Source organism: Haliotis cracherodii, unplaced genomic scaffold (genome assembly GCF_022045235.1).
Source record: "Haliotis cracherodii isolate W230 unplaced genomic scaffold, xgHalCrac1.p SCAF_12, whole genome shotgun sequence".
In the NCBI taxonomy this organism is placed as follows: Eukaryota; Metazoa; Mollusca; class Gastropoda; order Lepetellida; family Haliotidae; genus Haliotis; species Haliotis cracherodii.
Genome location: NW_027266267.1, coordinates 42526737 through 42543325, shown reverse-complemented (window position 1 = coordinate 42543325; position 16589 = coordinate 42526737). Strand labels below are relative to the sequence as shown.

Below are 16589 nucleotides of genomic sequence, written 5' to 3'. Positions count from 1 at the left end.
TGTTTGATTGTGGCTAAAATTGAAACAAACAAGAAATGGTTTTCGATGGTGATATTTGATACGGATATTATGTTTATGTTTTGGACTTAAGGCTGTGTTTCGGTAACTCTTTTCAGCCTAGTATAACGTTAGTAATTTTTATATCATATCCAATTTTCAAGTGTATATTTTCTTTTGCCTAGACGTCTTGTCTTGGGCCTATGTCCGGTCTAAGTCCCTGGTGTGAAACTGAGGCACTGTTTCGGTGTAACTGTGCCGTAATGAACTGATGGACACGCGTCATACAGTTAGCAGAGAAACCATGTGCGTTGATTGACTTGAATCACATTTGCTGGGACAACGGCAGGAGATTGTTCCAAGGGAGTTGTTCCTAACATAAAGGTAGACACAGCTCACAGCAGCCTTGACGTGTCACGGGCTGCATATACAGGGACAATTTATGGACAATACATCACAAGTGTTCGTTTTATCTGTGAAGATCTTAAAAACCCGTTGCTCACAAATACAAGCGGCACAGTCACTCTTGGACCAGGTTTCAAACACAATATTAATGGCCTCTTAACGAAACCAACAGACCGTCAAGCAAACGCCGGATCTGATGATACTGAAATATGACAGTCCCTGACAATTAATGTTCCCCGTGTTAACAAAAACTCGTCTCTTCTTATACTTGAGCTACACCATACTCAGTAAACAGATCTGGACAATAACACGACACTCTTGACTACGTACTGTATAGCATTGTAACCTGCAACACAGGCTATGCCCTGGCGGGTTGCCGTTGTTGTGCCGCGATACTCACTGACAGCTTATCAAGCCTCTGTTGATCGTTGTTTGGTTGTTTGTTTGTCTGTTTGTTGTTTGTTTGTTTGTTTGTTTGTTAACGCCGCACTCAGCAATATTCCTGCTGTTTGACGGCGGCCTGTAAATAATCGAGTCTGGACCAGAGAATCTAATGATTGACATCATGAGCATCGATCAACACAATTGGGATACGCTGACATGTATCAACCAAGTCAACAAGCCTGACCACCCGATCCCGTTAGTCGCCTCTTACGACAAGCATCGTTTGCTGCAGACCTATTCTAACCCGGATGTTCACGGATTTGTTGATTAAGGCAATACATCACTTTCACTATGAGAAGTGAAACCAGCATGATTGAGAGAAGAGAAGCAGGATAGAGAGAGAAATAGAAATACACAGAGTTGAGAGAGGGGGAGGGAGTGAAAGAGAGAGAGAGAGAGAGAGAGAGAGAGAGAGAGAGAGAGAGACGGGGGGAGACGAAAACAAGAGAAGGGGAGAGAGGGGAATGAGGAGGTTGAAGGAGGATGATATATGGTTTTTATTACATAGTATATATCAACCAGTGTCTGTCGCTGTGCAATCATTGTGTCAGATGTAGCATGTACAGGACATAAATCCTAGTTTCACTGCCCTGTCTAGTGGGTTAACGAGACACTCCCATACGGGTACACAAACAACGACAGTTATATTGCAGCAACTACAGCCCGAACAACATGTACACACAATAACATTATACTGTGTAACATCGACATATACTGTGCTCGTGTGTCTAATCACGTGGCTATATTACGTCGTGTTGACGTGTGAGGATTGTACGTCATGTTGACGTTTGAGGATGGTACGTCGTGTTGACGTTTGAGGATGGTGCGTCGTGTTGACGTGAGAGTGGTACGTCGTGTTGATGTGTGAGAATGGTACGTCGTGTTGACGTGAGAGAGTGGTACGTCGTGTTGACGTGTGAGGATGGTGCGTCGTGTTGACGTGTGAGGATGGTGAGTCATGTTGACGTGGGAGGATGGTGCGTCGTGTTGACGTGAGAGTGGTACGTCGTGTTGACGTGAGAGTGGTACGTCGTGTTGACCTGTGAGGATGGTGCGTCGTGTTGACGTGGGAGGATGGTGCGTCGTGTTGACGTGAGAGAGTGGTACGTCGTGTAGACATGTGAGGATGGTACGTCGTGTTGACGTGAGAGAGTGGTACGTCGTGTTGACGTGTGAGGATGGTACGTCGTGTTGACGTGTGAGGATGGTGCGTCGTGTTGACGTGGGAGGATGGTCCACAGTGACACAGATGGCCTGTGTTTACAACATTGGTCTGCACAGTTGAAGGATTATCACTGGGAGGTTCATTAAATAATGACAATAATACGGACAACAAAGTATGATAAGGGTATTGAATAGCATCTGTGGGTTATGTGGCCGTGGGTGTTAAAATGAAATGAGGGGCTTGTCACAGGGACACAGTTTCGTATACATACAAAGTCGACGTACTGTGTTGCATGAGGTCTTCATAGACAGCCGTACTGTCTCCCGAGCTCTCCTCTAAATACATGGTGTCTACATAGAAAGTCGACGTACTGTCTCCCGAGCTTCCCTCTAAATACACGATGTCTACAAAGAAAGTCGACGTACTGTCTCCCCTCCTACCCTCTAAATACACGATGTCTACAAAGAAAGTCGACGTACTATCTCCCGAGCTACCCTCTAAATACACGATGTCTACAAAGAAAGTCGACGTTCTGTCTCCCGAGCTACCCTCTAAATACACGGTGTCTACATGGAAAGTCGACGTACTGTTTCCCGAGCCGCAATCTAATACACAAGAAATTTGACGTACTCTCTCCAAGCTACCTCTCTGCACACATCGATTGAACGATGGTCTTGAATAAACGCCCGTTTCGAAAAAGCGCCTGCCTCGAATAAACGCAAAGACCACTCGCATTTTTCGAATTTAATTCACGCTTGCGTTGATTTCAAGATTTTCAGTATACATGTTTACCGCGTACCTGACCTTGCTACAGGTGAGCTACTGCATTATTCCGCTGCCTCCGCAACCATCCCAGGCGAGGACACCGTACATCAAGGTATTGCAGGCATGTCAAGCACGTTATGTTTTATCCTTCTACAGAAGGGCAGTCTATATTTCACTGGTGGCGCGGAACGCTCTGCTCGAATCCCCGTCAAGGATGTGTCGCACAAAGAGGCTATAGCATTGCTTGTTTAACTCACTGGAAAAACTGTATTGTTTCAACCCCAGCAGTCACTGTGTTCATCCCGGGTAAAACATATCGAGTTTCTACTCAGGGCCATAGTCATCATTGCATCTTAAAGGGATGTGGGTAATACATATGGGTATGCTGTATCAATTGTTTGATAGGCATTACTTTGAGTGAGTGAGTTGGGTTTAACGCCGCTTTTAACAGTATTCCAGTTACATCAAGGCGTATCAGCTTGATGTGGGAGAAAAGCCCGAAGTGATGCAGGTCTCAGACGTTTACCACTTCAGTGAAACCCATGAGCATGGATATGGTGCTGACAAACCTAGAAACATAATCGGGGCGAACCGGGATACGAACCCACAATCATAGGTTTCTGGCGTGCCCAAGGGACGCAACTCTGCACAGCAAATCGCGGCGCCTTAGACGACTGGGCCACCCGTGACCCCTTACTTTGAAGTTTTACAACGGTATAAGGATCTATACCGAAACGTCGCCTTTACAGTATTAAAGAAGTTGTTATCCATACATTGTGTCTACTTTGTTATGCTGTATTAGTGGCGACGTGCACGCGTGTAAACCAACGTTGTCCTGAAAGGATGCTGTTGATTGATTGCACATGTATATGTTGCCAGTCATGAGAGGCATGTAAACATATACCCGTCCTCTGCAAAGATAAAAATACTTAATAAAGTAGGGCTTGTCTTCCCAGGGCTTAAAGGACGTGTTTTACCAACTTGTGAGCTGTCGGTGTAATAGCGTTCAGCGTACCAGTTACACAATTAGTGTTAAGGAGGATAGTATTTGGGATACCAGAATCTGAACTAGTATTATTGATAACAGTATTCATTAGGACGGTTTAGAGGTTAAACGTCTTCAGGATAGCACTATTCTGAGTGAGTGGGTTGGGTCTAACGCCGCTTTTAACAGTATTACAGTTATATCGCGGCGTGTCAGCTTAATGTGAGAGGAAAGCCCGAAGTGATGCAGGTCTCAGACGTTTACTACTTCGGTGAAACCCACGAGCACTGGCATGGTGCTGACAAACCTAGTAACATAATCGGGCCGAACAAATACAGAACAGAATTCAGAATAACAGTAGCCAGAGAAACAGTCTTCAGGATGACAGTATTGGATAATATTTAAGAATACTAGTAGTATAGACAGCCGAGCCAAGAAATAAAAATCAGAAAATATATAAAACGTAACAGAGTGTTATTCGTTATGCGTTTGAAGATGTTATGACATATTCGCTTCAACTGAAGAGTAGTTGTCAAGCAATCACAATAGTGTATTCAGAAGAACTCCTCCTCGTCAATAAACTGGTTATATCATCCCTCCGTTATGAAGGTTTTACGCAAACCGGCGCCAGTGATCCATGAAAAGTGTACATCACTTGCGATAACCGGTTAAACCTGCTGAGTAAACCTGCTGAGCACACCCGCCAACGCAAACCTATTATGGTAATTTAAAAGAGTGTTTTTCATATTACAGTTTGTATTATAATAATACAGTCACTGTACCGCCACTTGATGCATTAAAAATCCCATTATATTTGCTTTCATCTACTTTCTGTCCTGAGCTGTGTTAATATTATATATAAGTCCCCTGTGAGGAGACCGCCTCCGTGGTCTAGTGGTAGAGCGTCCGCCCGGAGAGCGGAAGGTCCGGGTTCGATCCCCGACCGCGTCCTACCAAAAGACGTTGAAAGATGGTACTTGTTGTTACCCTGTCTGGCGCTCGGCATTAAGGCTAAACAAGGACTGGTCGGCTCGGAGTCAGTATACTGTGTCTGAGTGGGGTATTCATGTATAACTGGGGCATGGTATCTCAGTGAGCTAGCACTATAAGTCGGCATCAGTCCGGACTAGTGCAAGCAGCCACACAAACACACACACGTACATGCACGTCACTATATAAGTGCAATAATCTTGGACGCGACGTTAAACCCCATTTCACCTCACCTCACCTCACCTCAACTGAGGATCTGGGTTAGAGTGAGTGAGTTTGGTTTTACGCCTTTTTAGCAATATTCCAGCAATATCAAGGCGGGGGGCACCAGAAATGGGATTCACACATTGTACGTACCCATGTCGGGAATCGAACCCGGGTCTTCGGCGTGACAAGCGATCGCTTTAACCACTAGGCTACCCAGCCTCCCCTGGGTAAGAGATGTATCCTTGTTACATACGTTATCTTACAACGCGACGCGTATCAAGCGAGAGTGAGTGAGTCTGGTTTTACGCCGCTTTCAGCAATATTCCAGCAATGTCACGGCGAGGGACACCAGAAATGGGCTTCACACATTGTATCCATGTCGGAAATCGTTAACTAGCGTGAGACACAACTTGTTTTTTTATTCTAACACACCCTACAATCGCACCATTTTAGCCGCGAATCGAAGCATATTTTGTCAATGCTCATGATCGCAGTGGCGAATTAATACATAACACTAAGGTCATAAGTGACGTCAGCCGGATTATTGCTCACTACTCATACCGAGTGTGACCCTCCACAAAAAAAAACAAAAAAAAACAAAACAAAAAAAACAGCCACCAAAGCTGTGGGTGTTCAGTGCAATGATGATAATGAGAGAACGTAACACTCTAAACCCATAACGTTTCGACATTGACGTGGGTGAGTTCGACTGAAGCATGAGTAAAAATCAATGAATTTCAATCAGGAAAGTAGTCCGTCATGATCTCACTTAGGTCATCACTATGGGATAATTATTCAATCTCATATACATGTTTCATACCAATTATCTAAAATAGTTTTCTCACCCACGGGTGTGTTAAAATTGGTCCTCAGTAGTAACGCATGCTTGTCTCGTTCTATCAGAACAAAGATAATTATTGTGGAGGGTTGCGAGCTGTCAGAACACAAGGTGACGGCGGTGTGACGATATGACGGGGAGCCTGGGACGACAGCTGTTATGTCGAAGTTATGTGACCGCTCTGCGTTAACTATCCAGCCTCTACTGGTCGCTATAAGGGGCGGTCGGGTAGCCTAGTGGTTAAAGCGTTCGCTCGTCACGCCGAAGACCCGGGTTCGATTCCCGACATGGGTACAGTGTGTGAAGCCCATTTCTGGTGTCCCCCGTCGTGATATTGCTGGAATATTGCTAAAAGCGGCGTAAAACCATACTCACTCACTCACTACTGGTCGCTATACTGTCACGCCGCTTTTAGCACTCTTCCAGCAATATCAAGGCAGGGACACCAGAAATGTTGGGAATCGACCCCGGTTCTTCGGCGTCATGAGCGAACGCTTCAACCACTAGGCTACCCCATCGCCCCGCAGTAATCTGGACTTGACATAATTCATAAACTTGCAGGGGCTGTTTTGGAGATATTTATTTCAGGTCTGTTCAGACTAGCAGCAATATTAAATATAGACGTGTCCCCGTGTTCAATACATCCTCTACCGTGGTCCGGAACAACACGCCCGTGTGTGTACAACTCCAGAGTGAGTGAGTGAGTATGATTTTACGCCGCTTTTAGCAATATTGCTCCAGCAATATCACGGCCGGGGGCACCAGAAATGGGCTTCACACATTGTTGCCATGTCGGGAATGGAACACGGGTCTTCGGCGTGACGGGCTAACGCTTTAACCACTGGGCTACCCGACCACCCCTGTACAACTCATGAACTGCCAGGGCGCTCTATGGCGCAGACCTCCATACGTAGTCGGTTAATGATATCGGTTTATATGAGATTCAATATACAGCACTGCTCCATACATCGTAGCGCCATTCAATTACACCATACACAGCCCGCTCAACAGGCCTCATTGTTAAACATTTCAAAACACATTTAACGCTTTAACTCTTGGCCTAGATCGCATTACGATCTTTCAATGCTGACTTCACTGCATAAGAGTCTCACCTTGTGTGTAGACTGCGCATGTATGTTTAGATTACTTGGTTCTGGCAATATGATTGACTCTGAGGGACAACCTGGCTATATTCAATATTGTGTGGGATGTTATATTAGCCAGGTCCATGTTTGAATAGCAGAGGAGCCGAATAACAGTAAACATGTCCACACTAGCTTATATAGCTTTTCAACTTCAATAGGCCAGGTTCACGCAGTGCCGATTATGGCTCCCGTTTAAGTGAGTAGTGAGTGAGTGTGGTTTTACGCCGCTTTTAGCAATATTCCAGCAATATCACGGCGGGGGACACCAGAAATGGGCTTCACACATTGTACCCATGTCGGGAATCGAACCCGGGTCTTTGGCAGGACGAACGAACGCTTTAACCACTAGCCTACCCGACCGCCCCTGTTCATGCCGTTTCCTGTCGATTGAGTCCAGATTGCGTCCAGATCTTGCCGAATGTGAACTGTCTTTGTCGGTTCACTGTCCGGTCACTGTCAGATCTCTATCTGATCGCATTTGGGAGAATAGGGATGCTGTCGGGACAGATTCGGTCGTTTTTTACCATACGGAAGATACAAATCGGATCAGATTCGGATTGAGAACGGGAAAATCGGGACGAATTTGGACGCTTCCTGAACAATATCCCGCCAAGAAACACAGGATCTTGATCAGACTTTAGACAAATTGTAATCGGGAATGGTCCTATCAAGGACGGCATTAAAAATCCTGAATGTGTGACTGAGCCCTTACACTGGAATCTAAGGGGCGTGGGCTACCGGTATGGCGAAAGATTCACCCGTAAGGCCGGGGAACGCCGTCATATCGCTGGAGTATTGCTGAGTGCGGCGTTAAACAACAAACGAAACTAAACGTAAGACCGGGTTGGACTCCGTATGTGTGATCTGCTAGTTGACATGAAATCATCGAGTCATATGCTCCCTGTTGCCAGATTTATTAACAGCCATACCGTGTATTGATGACCGAGTGACATCCTGCCTGTGAACAGCTGATCTGGCGAATGGTCTCCCATGGTAAACCGTATGTTGTTATGTTTATATCGCCCGTTAAACTCGCGGTACCTTCACCAATGTTATATTGTGACCTACACACATTGTACCCATGTGGGAATCGAACCCTGGTCTTCGGCGTGACCAGCGACCACTTACACCACTAGGCTACCCGGCCGCCCTTGCTTGTGTTGATGTAACTATTATAGGATCATACGCTTAAGAATAACAAGAATTAACACCCATGTGTTATTCTAATAAGTGTCTTGGCCAAGGAGCCATATGCTATTTCCATTACTATAGATATAGAGAATATTTAGAAATGCACAACGCTATCTCAACTCGCCTCCGTTTAAGCTTGAAGTGAGTGAGTGAGTGAGTAAGGTTTTACGCCGTTTTATCACTATTCCAGCAACATCACGGCGAGGAACACAAGAAATAGGCTTCACACGTATCCATCGAACCCAGGTCTTCAGCTTGACAAGCGAGCGCTTTAACCACTAGGCTACCCCACCACCCCTATTTAACGTTGAATTCCCTTTATTCTGTAAACAATAAACTCAGCAAAATTCAATATTGTTGTAGATAAATATGCTTACTTTAGAAAAATAAGCATTACGTTGTATACAGTTAAAGCATACCAAGGTATAATCACCGAAACTGTTATCTAAACTCAACATTTTATCTTCATCTTTCCGTCTAACGTTGCATGTATGTAATGGTTCTGTGAGATTAATGATGACGTTTTCTGTAATAGAAGGTGAGGTTAAATGGGGTTTAACGTCGCGTCCAAGATTATTGCACTTATATAGCGACGTGCATGTACGTGTGTGTGTGTGTGTGTGTGTGTGTGTGTGTGTGTGTGTGTCTGCTTGTACTAGTCCGGACTGATGCCGATTTATAGTGCTAGCTCACTGAGATACCATGCCGCAGTTTAACATGAATACACAGACACAGTATACTGACTCCGAGCCGACCAGTCCTTGTTTTAGCCCCTTAATGTCGAGCGCCAGACAGGGTAACAACAAGTACCATCTTTTAACGTCTTTTGGTATGACGCGGTCGGGGATCGAACCCCGGACCTTCCGCTCTCCGTCCGGACGCTCTAGCACTAGACCACGGAGGCGGTCTTCTGTAATAGAAACCAAACGCCGCGGGCATCAGGTTCTCAAAACAAGAGCCAACGGAAAACCTGGCCAAGTACGGGAGAATTAGTTATAATTAGATGAAGATATATGTTTTATATGTTATCGCGGGGAGGGTGCCCGCGTTGACCTGACCCCCACGGTTTGGTGAAGAGGTGGTACACTCATTAGGTGAATACGCGCAGAGCACTCATAGCACTCGTCAACAGTTAACCTTATCAGTGTAACTTACATTGCGAACTTACAGAACACAGCCCACGAGCTACAAACAATTACAGACTATCTGCCCCGATCGGGTTAATTGTGTATGTTCCTAACCCAAGCGGAGCACTTTCACCATTAAGTCAAGATGAACAGATAATTCGTATTTCTGTTGATATTAGCTTATTCGTTATATTATGCATATTATATGTTTTGTCTTAGAATATACAAACAAAATGTTAGTTAGACATCAGCTTGGTGACCTTTGTTGGAACGACGTCACAAAGTCGTTTGTGACGTCATGAACAATGGATGATGTCATATGACGTTATGTTGCAGTGGGACACTTCGCAAACAATAAGAAAACAGTGGAGCACATGGAAAGAAGTAGCCAATCAACCCAAAAATAATAATGATCAGTGAGAATTATGTATACATGTGAGGCAAGTGGAACTAAAATACATATTTGAATAGTTCTCGTTTTCCATGAAGACCCCTGCATATGTATACAGTGGCCTACATCTTACATTACACCTGAATGTCGGATTCTGACTGGCTGAGACCCATTCTATTATTTTCAATGTACCATGCTAAGTTGTAAGATACATTTCTCGTGTTATCCGCTCGAATTGCCGAATTGCATTACATGCATTTGCAACATACCAACCTCAATTTTTATTCTCGAATTAATTATGTAAGACGTCATTCTCCTGATATTTACGATATTTTCCAAATCAAACAAATATAGGGGGAATATCTAAATATAAGTTTGTTTTCTGTCGCCTGCTATTTTGTCGAACTGGATAAATGCCTAACTGTGGTATTCTTACCGATTCGGAACAAAACAAGCAGGTATCATACCTGCAAGATAACTAGCTGTGCGGTAAAGTAAATCTGTTGATGTACCTTCCATGTTCGTTTGTGTTCCTCGATCCAGAAGGGTTATAATGTCGCCATGAGAGCCGACTAGCGAGGGTGAACAGGTCCGGTGAACGGCCGATCGAGTGCCATCACGTCCCGGTGGTGATGATCGTAACGAATGCTTTTGTGAATGGCTTGTCTGGTCCAGACTTGAAATAGCGCCATGATGTAGCTGGAGTATTGTTTTCTGTGATGTTAAATATTCAGCTCTCTCTCATGTCGGTACGTGTTCCGTGTCCGAGTGTACATCCACTCACTCACTTAACATCAGATCTTCTGTGAACCCATGACAGACACACACACACACAGGGTGCTACTTACATGTGAGGTATAATTGGATTTATTGCATCTTCCCCATGCAAGGGAATTAACTGACTATAAAAATCCAGTTTCATCCCTTGCCTAACTGGGAAGGAATTCCGGCTGGACTAACGAATGGTCGAATAAAAATCTCGTGAACTAGACATCCGATTCGAAAACAACATGGATTTCAACGTGCAGATTTCGGTTGACTGCAGGATTTGAAAGCATGTTTACCGCCAACTGGGCGTCAACAGATCTGTTCATGTTTGTATTCAAGGTGCTCAAGTGATATAGATCTGGATTTTCAATCAGATCGTCTTGACTTCGCGCTGCCATATTGTTTAAAGCAAATGCAAGTGATATGAGAGGAGGGATCCGATTGGTCAGTAGGAGGGACATAGAAGGGACATAACTCGTAATGACCACTGTTGGCGTTACGATCGAAACTGGAAAATTCCAGCCTAATTCGACAAGGTTGGAAACTGGATTTTTATAGTCAGTTAACGCCCTTGCCTCGGGAAGATTGGTTTTAGCGTAGTGTCCAAGATTATTGCACTTATATAGCGACGTGTGTGTGTGTGTGTGTGTGTGTGTGGCTGCCTGTACTAGTCCCGACTAGTGCTAGCTCACTGAAATACCATGCCGCAGTTTAACATGAATACCCCACTCAGACACAGCGTACTAACTCCGAGCCAACAAGTACAATCTTTTGACATCTTTTAGTTTGACTCGGCCGGGGATCGACCCCCGCCCTTCCGCTCTCCGTGGTGACGCTTCACCAGTTGGCCAGGAGGGGGTCTCAGACACGTAGCCCCGAAATACAGTAATGTGTAAGATTATATACAAATATTTACACAAAGAAAACCAAGAGTATTAATGAACCCTCAAGTCCCTTTGTCTAGCGCTGACCGGGACACGAGCATGGGCTACTGGAACTGAGAAGGGGATGAGAATGGGGTGGATTGCTTTTTTCTGGGAGTCTGTAATGCCCCATTTCACTACGACCACGAATATCCCAAATCACCCCGAATGGGAAATTTTTCATGTTCGTAGATAAATCTCAAATATTTCTTGAAGTTCTTAAATTAATCTTATTTGATTCCCAAACATTCGTACAGTTTGCGGGAGTTCGTAGAATCGGCGAGACAGTTTTTGTTTGTCGAAAACTTTCGTTGTAGGGTCCCCGAATTGCAATTTCGTGACTGCGTCGTATACCTCTCGTTATTAATTCTTATGTTCCGTTACAGCTTCGTTATCGATTCTTTTGCATTCTTGGCTAGTCTTAGCGATTCGTGGCTCCCAAACCCGAAAACATCCCGAAACAGACACGAATGTCACGAGTCAACTACGAATCATGTAAGAATTAAATCAAGTAAGAACAACACGATTCCCCAAGGACCAGGACCAGAGCAACACATGCTCTCCGTTGAGTGAGTGAGTGAGTTAGGTTTAACGCCGCTTTTAACAGTATTCCAGTTATATCACGGCGTGTCAGCTTAATGTGGGAGGAAAGCCCTTAGTGATACAGGTCTCAGACGTTTACCACTTCGGTGAAACCCACGAGCACGGGTATGGTGCTGACAAACCTAGAAACATAATTGGGGCGAACCGGGATTCGAACCCACAATCACAGGTTTCTGGCGTGCCCAAGGGACGCAACTCTGCACAGCGAATCGCGGCGCCTTAGACGACTGGGCCACCCGTGCTCCATCTCTCCGTTGAGCATCCATGGTGGAAATGACGGGTTGGCCAGCCTTTCGGGCCCCAAGAACTTGCAGAAGTGTCATGAAAAGTACCGATTTTCGCAAACTACTCGTAAATATGTCGTATTAGTCGTATCTTTTTCGTTGCAATCGTCCTGCATTCGTACATGCATTCGGCATATTCGTAACTTAGTCGTAGGTGATTCTTACAATTCGTGTATGATCCGTACATGAATCTTGTAATTCGTCCATGTTTCTTAACCAATTCCTGGCATTCTTCATATTTTTCAACCCGATCAGCCACGAGTTTTCGAAACTCCGTCGTACGTTTGTCGTAACTGCTTCGTACCTCCTACCGATTCTCCACGAAAGTTTGCATTATTGGCCGAATCATCACGAATTTCGAAAGTTTCCGATTCGGGGTGATTCGGGATGTTTGTGGTCGTAGTGAAATGGGGGCATATATAACAGAGACGTAGTGTTCTACGTTAGCACCTACCAGCGGCCTCTTCCACACGATCTTGCCGAACTTCCGGGAGGCCCTGCCGTTCTTGTACAGCGACTTCTCGTTCGGGGGGAACTCCGGGTCAACGAAGTAGGACCGAGCCCGTACCAGGTCGTCCCGAATCTCGGTGAAGGTCCTCTTCTGGGGCATCCTGCTCCTCCTCACTCACACCTGGCACAGAGAAACACAGTCGGGGAGGTTAACGGAAGGGGGCATAAGATACTCGCTACTAATGATAAATACAATCACGATAATTACGATAATAATAAACATCGTCATGTATAGAATAATTTATTTCAATTGTTGCTTTTATTTATATATTTATTTATTTATTTATTTATTTATTTATTTTTTTTATTTATTTTTTTTTTTTTTTTTAATTTTTAAAAATCTTTTTCAGCACTGTAACAACTATATATCAGCCTCATACAGAGTGAAATCGGGCTTCTAGCACACAAACCAGTGGTCGATAGAGTGAGCGTCGAATGACGTCAGGGAATGATATTAAACTAAAGAAGACAGGTCACGGGTGCTGTTGCATGCATATACTAGTACTCAACAGTGCACACACACACCCACACCCCTCCCATTTCGCCTACCTTAATGAAAGCATAAAACACATAGTGTTCCGCGCCAGAGTTCCCACACAGCACAACTCCGTGCACCCGCTGATAGAAACACTTGTGTGCATGCTGATATAGAAACTCAGTTTTACTTGTTTCAAAATGAGACTCCCTGACAATGAACGAGGCAGTCGTAACTAAGTCTCGCTCTTATCGCACGAATACAGGACGATAAAGCTGGGGACAACATAGTGTGTTATCTTGACGGGGACAGTCAAGTCCTTGTTCGTACAGCCGGCGTGGCACGGCGAGGCGACACAACTCCACGGCATGGCACGGCGAGGCAACTCAACTACACAAAAACACAGTGACATGCTGTGGCCGAGGTGGCTGGAATATGATGGTTGGTTGGTTGTTTAACGCCACATTCCAGCTATATGACTGCGGTCTGTAAATAATCGAGTCTGGACCAGACAATCCAGTGATTGACATCATGAGCATCGATCCACGCAATTGGGATCGATGACATGCATCAACCAAGTCAGCGAGCCTGACCACCCGATCCCGTTAGTCGCCTTTTACGAGAAGCATAGTCGCCTTTTACGGCAAGCATGGGTTGCCGAGGGCCTATTCTACCCAGGATCTTCACGGGTCTGGAATATGATGGGTAATATGTGATATACACTGCAAGTTGTGACACTGTAACCACGGACTGCGTGATGGTAATATTTGATATACACTTGTTGTGACACTGTAACCACGGACTGTGTGGTGGGAATAGTTTATATACTATGCTCTGTGACAGGATACCAAGAGCCCAGAACACAATAAACACGTGACACTACATAAGAGGCACATCCTATGTTCGTGACCTCGTTCAGTCGGCGTCATTATAAAGCCAGGAGTGTGTTTGCTTGTTAGTGCCTGTCAGGGCGGGTGCTTTTGTACAGGTATAAACAACAATATTACAACAAAAAAACAGAAACTAGGTTCACGCGTACCCATGTAAGGAATCGAATCGGTGTGTTTAGCGTGACGAACGAACACCTTGCCCACTGTGCTACCCCGACGGCAGTGTGTTGTTGTCTATGTATGTGGTTCTACTGGTAACCGTGTGTTTTGTTAATGTTATTTATATTATGTTTGTTGTTTAACGCCGCACTCAGAAATGTTCCAGCTGTATGAAGGCGGTCCGTAAATAATCAAATCTGGACCAGACAATCTTGTGATTGACAGGCATGTCCGGAGTAATGGTGTTTGAATAAATAAATAAATAAATAAATTTAAAAAATAAATAAATAAATAAATAAATATGACCTTCAAACAAGATATACAATTAATCAACCGCTTTTATCCGGACACAACTGGACCGTCTACATGAACAGGTGACATTATTCATTAATAATGTTAAGCAAGTAAGTATGCGCTAGACAACACGAGACACTGTCCAGATTATTAAGGTTGTAGTATACATGTACCATCACTCCCTCCTCCCTACCCACACACACACACCCGTGAAGCCTTACTGTGTGTGTGGCGTTACGATCGAAACTGGAAATTCCAGCCTAATTCGACAAGGTTGGAAACTGGACTTTTATAGTCAGTTAACGCCCTTGCCTCTGGAAGATGGGTTTTAGCGTAGTGTCCAAGATTATTGCACTTATATAGCGACGTGTGTGTGTGTGTGTGTGTGTGTGTGTGTGTGTGTGTGTGTGTGTGTGTGTGTGTGTGTGTGGACAGAAGCGAACACATATCAAACAGGTACTATGTGCCTGTAATTGTCGCTTTACGATCTTGCACAAGTCTCAAAGACAAACATTTTAAGAACACGTTGTCCCTTTAAGAGACTGGAGTCCTTAGACTGTCCACATATCTAGACTTGCCTATTATAAGGATGGAATTACCACACACCCATGGAATTATTATTCAGTACAGCCTTGGAGCAAGGCTAGACCCTCGTGTGAATATAAATCTATCTCATCGTTAATCATATTCTACATGATATACAAAGCTATCGGACCAAGGGCAACAGGTGGAGCTGTGTTGGATCCCGTCTCAAATAGATATTCATGGAAATGAAATTACAGACACACTGGCGAAGCTAGCTCTTGACAAAGCGGATATACAGCCGATTCCCTTCAGTAAACTAGAGATAAAAAGCAAAATCAGCGCCACCATAGTGCAAAGATGGCAAGCCATGTGTGACGCAAATAAGATCGGCAGATGGCTATACAAAATTCAACCCCAAATCCACAAAAAGCTATTCTCATACGAGAATGAGTAGCCATCTCACGCCTCACGCCTCTCTCACAAGAAGCACCATGACAAAGTATGCCCATGTTGCAATCAACCTGAATCCATTGGCTCACTTGTTGCTGGGATGTCAAGACCATGCCCCAGCCCGTGCTAGGTTAAAATAAGAATAGCAGTTAGATCCGCTATCTGTCGTAGTTGTCCTGAAGCAAAGAGCGAAGGCCAAACTAACTCTACTTCTGGACAGCTACTCGAACGTATTGATGAGTGCAGCAAAGATAAAAAATGAAATCATATTAATATATGAAAATAGAAATCTTATCAATACAAAAACAGAAATTTCAAGAATACTAAAGCTAACAAAAGCAAGTGTACCCTACTCACACACATGAGTCCCAAAGAGGGTGAGTGTGAGTGAGTGAGATGGGTTTAACGCCGCTTTTAACAGTATTACAGTTATATCGCGGCGTGTCAGCTTAATGTGGGAGGAAAGCCCGAAGTGATGCAGGTCTCAGACGTTTACCACTTTGGTTAAAACCAACGAAAACGGGTATGGTGCTGACAAACCTAGAAACGTAATCGGGGCGAACCGGGATTCGAACCAACAATCATTGGTTTCTGGCAGCCCAAGGGACACAACTCTGCACAGCGAATCGCGGCGCCCTAGACGACTGGGCCACCCGTGTGATGTTCTGTGAGGGGCCTGGGATTTTGTTTCGAGATTAAATACTAATCCAGTTATATTTGTGATTTAATACCATGAGCCTGATTTTGTTACGACAATGTAAAATTGTGCCAGCAAATTTCCTTGTTTTTAACAGTCTGAAGCATAATTATTTTTTTCAAGAATTTTGGGAGACAATATTTTTTTCGATAAAATCGCAACTCGCTCTCGCTTCGTGTCTTTCTATTCTCGTCACCTGATAATGTTGACACGGTAAATAATTATCAACTTTGTCAGATCCCTGGATTAGGTAAATATATTATCTAAAAAAAACACATATATATTCAATGTTTTTCCTGACTTCAATACTACCACGAATGTTCTCCATTTGTCAGTGTATATTTTCATTTTAAGAAGTACT

The 16589-nt window shown here is 44.3% G+C and overlaps 1 protein-coding gene across 1 annotated transcript in view; it reads right to left on the bottom strand.

The window, feature by feature from the left end:
* The window catches only part of LOC139458427 (calpain-9-like), a 47021-nt gene that overhangs the window by 27176 nt on the left and 3256 nt on the right, over positions 1 to 16589 (bottom strand). The window contains exon 2 of the mRNA XM_071239870.1: positions 12683 to 12859. Coding sequence (XP_071095971.1) covers positions 12683 to 12838 — 156 coding nt within the window. The 5' untranslated portion in view covers positions 12839 to 12859. The remainder of the gene's footprint in view (positions 1 to 12682; positions 12860 to 16589) is intronic.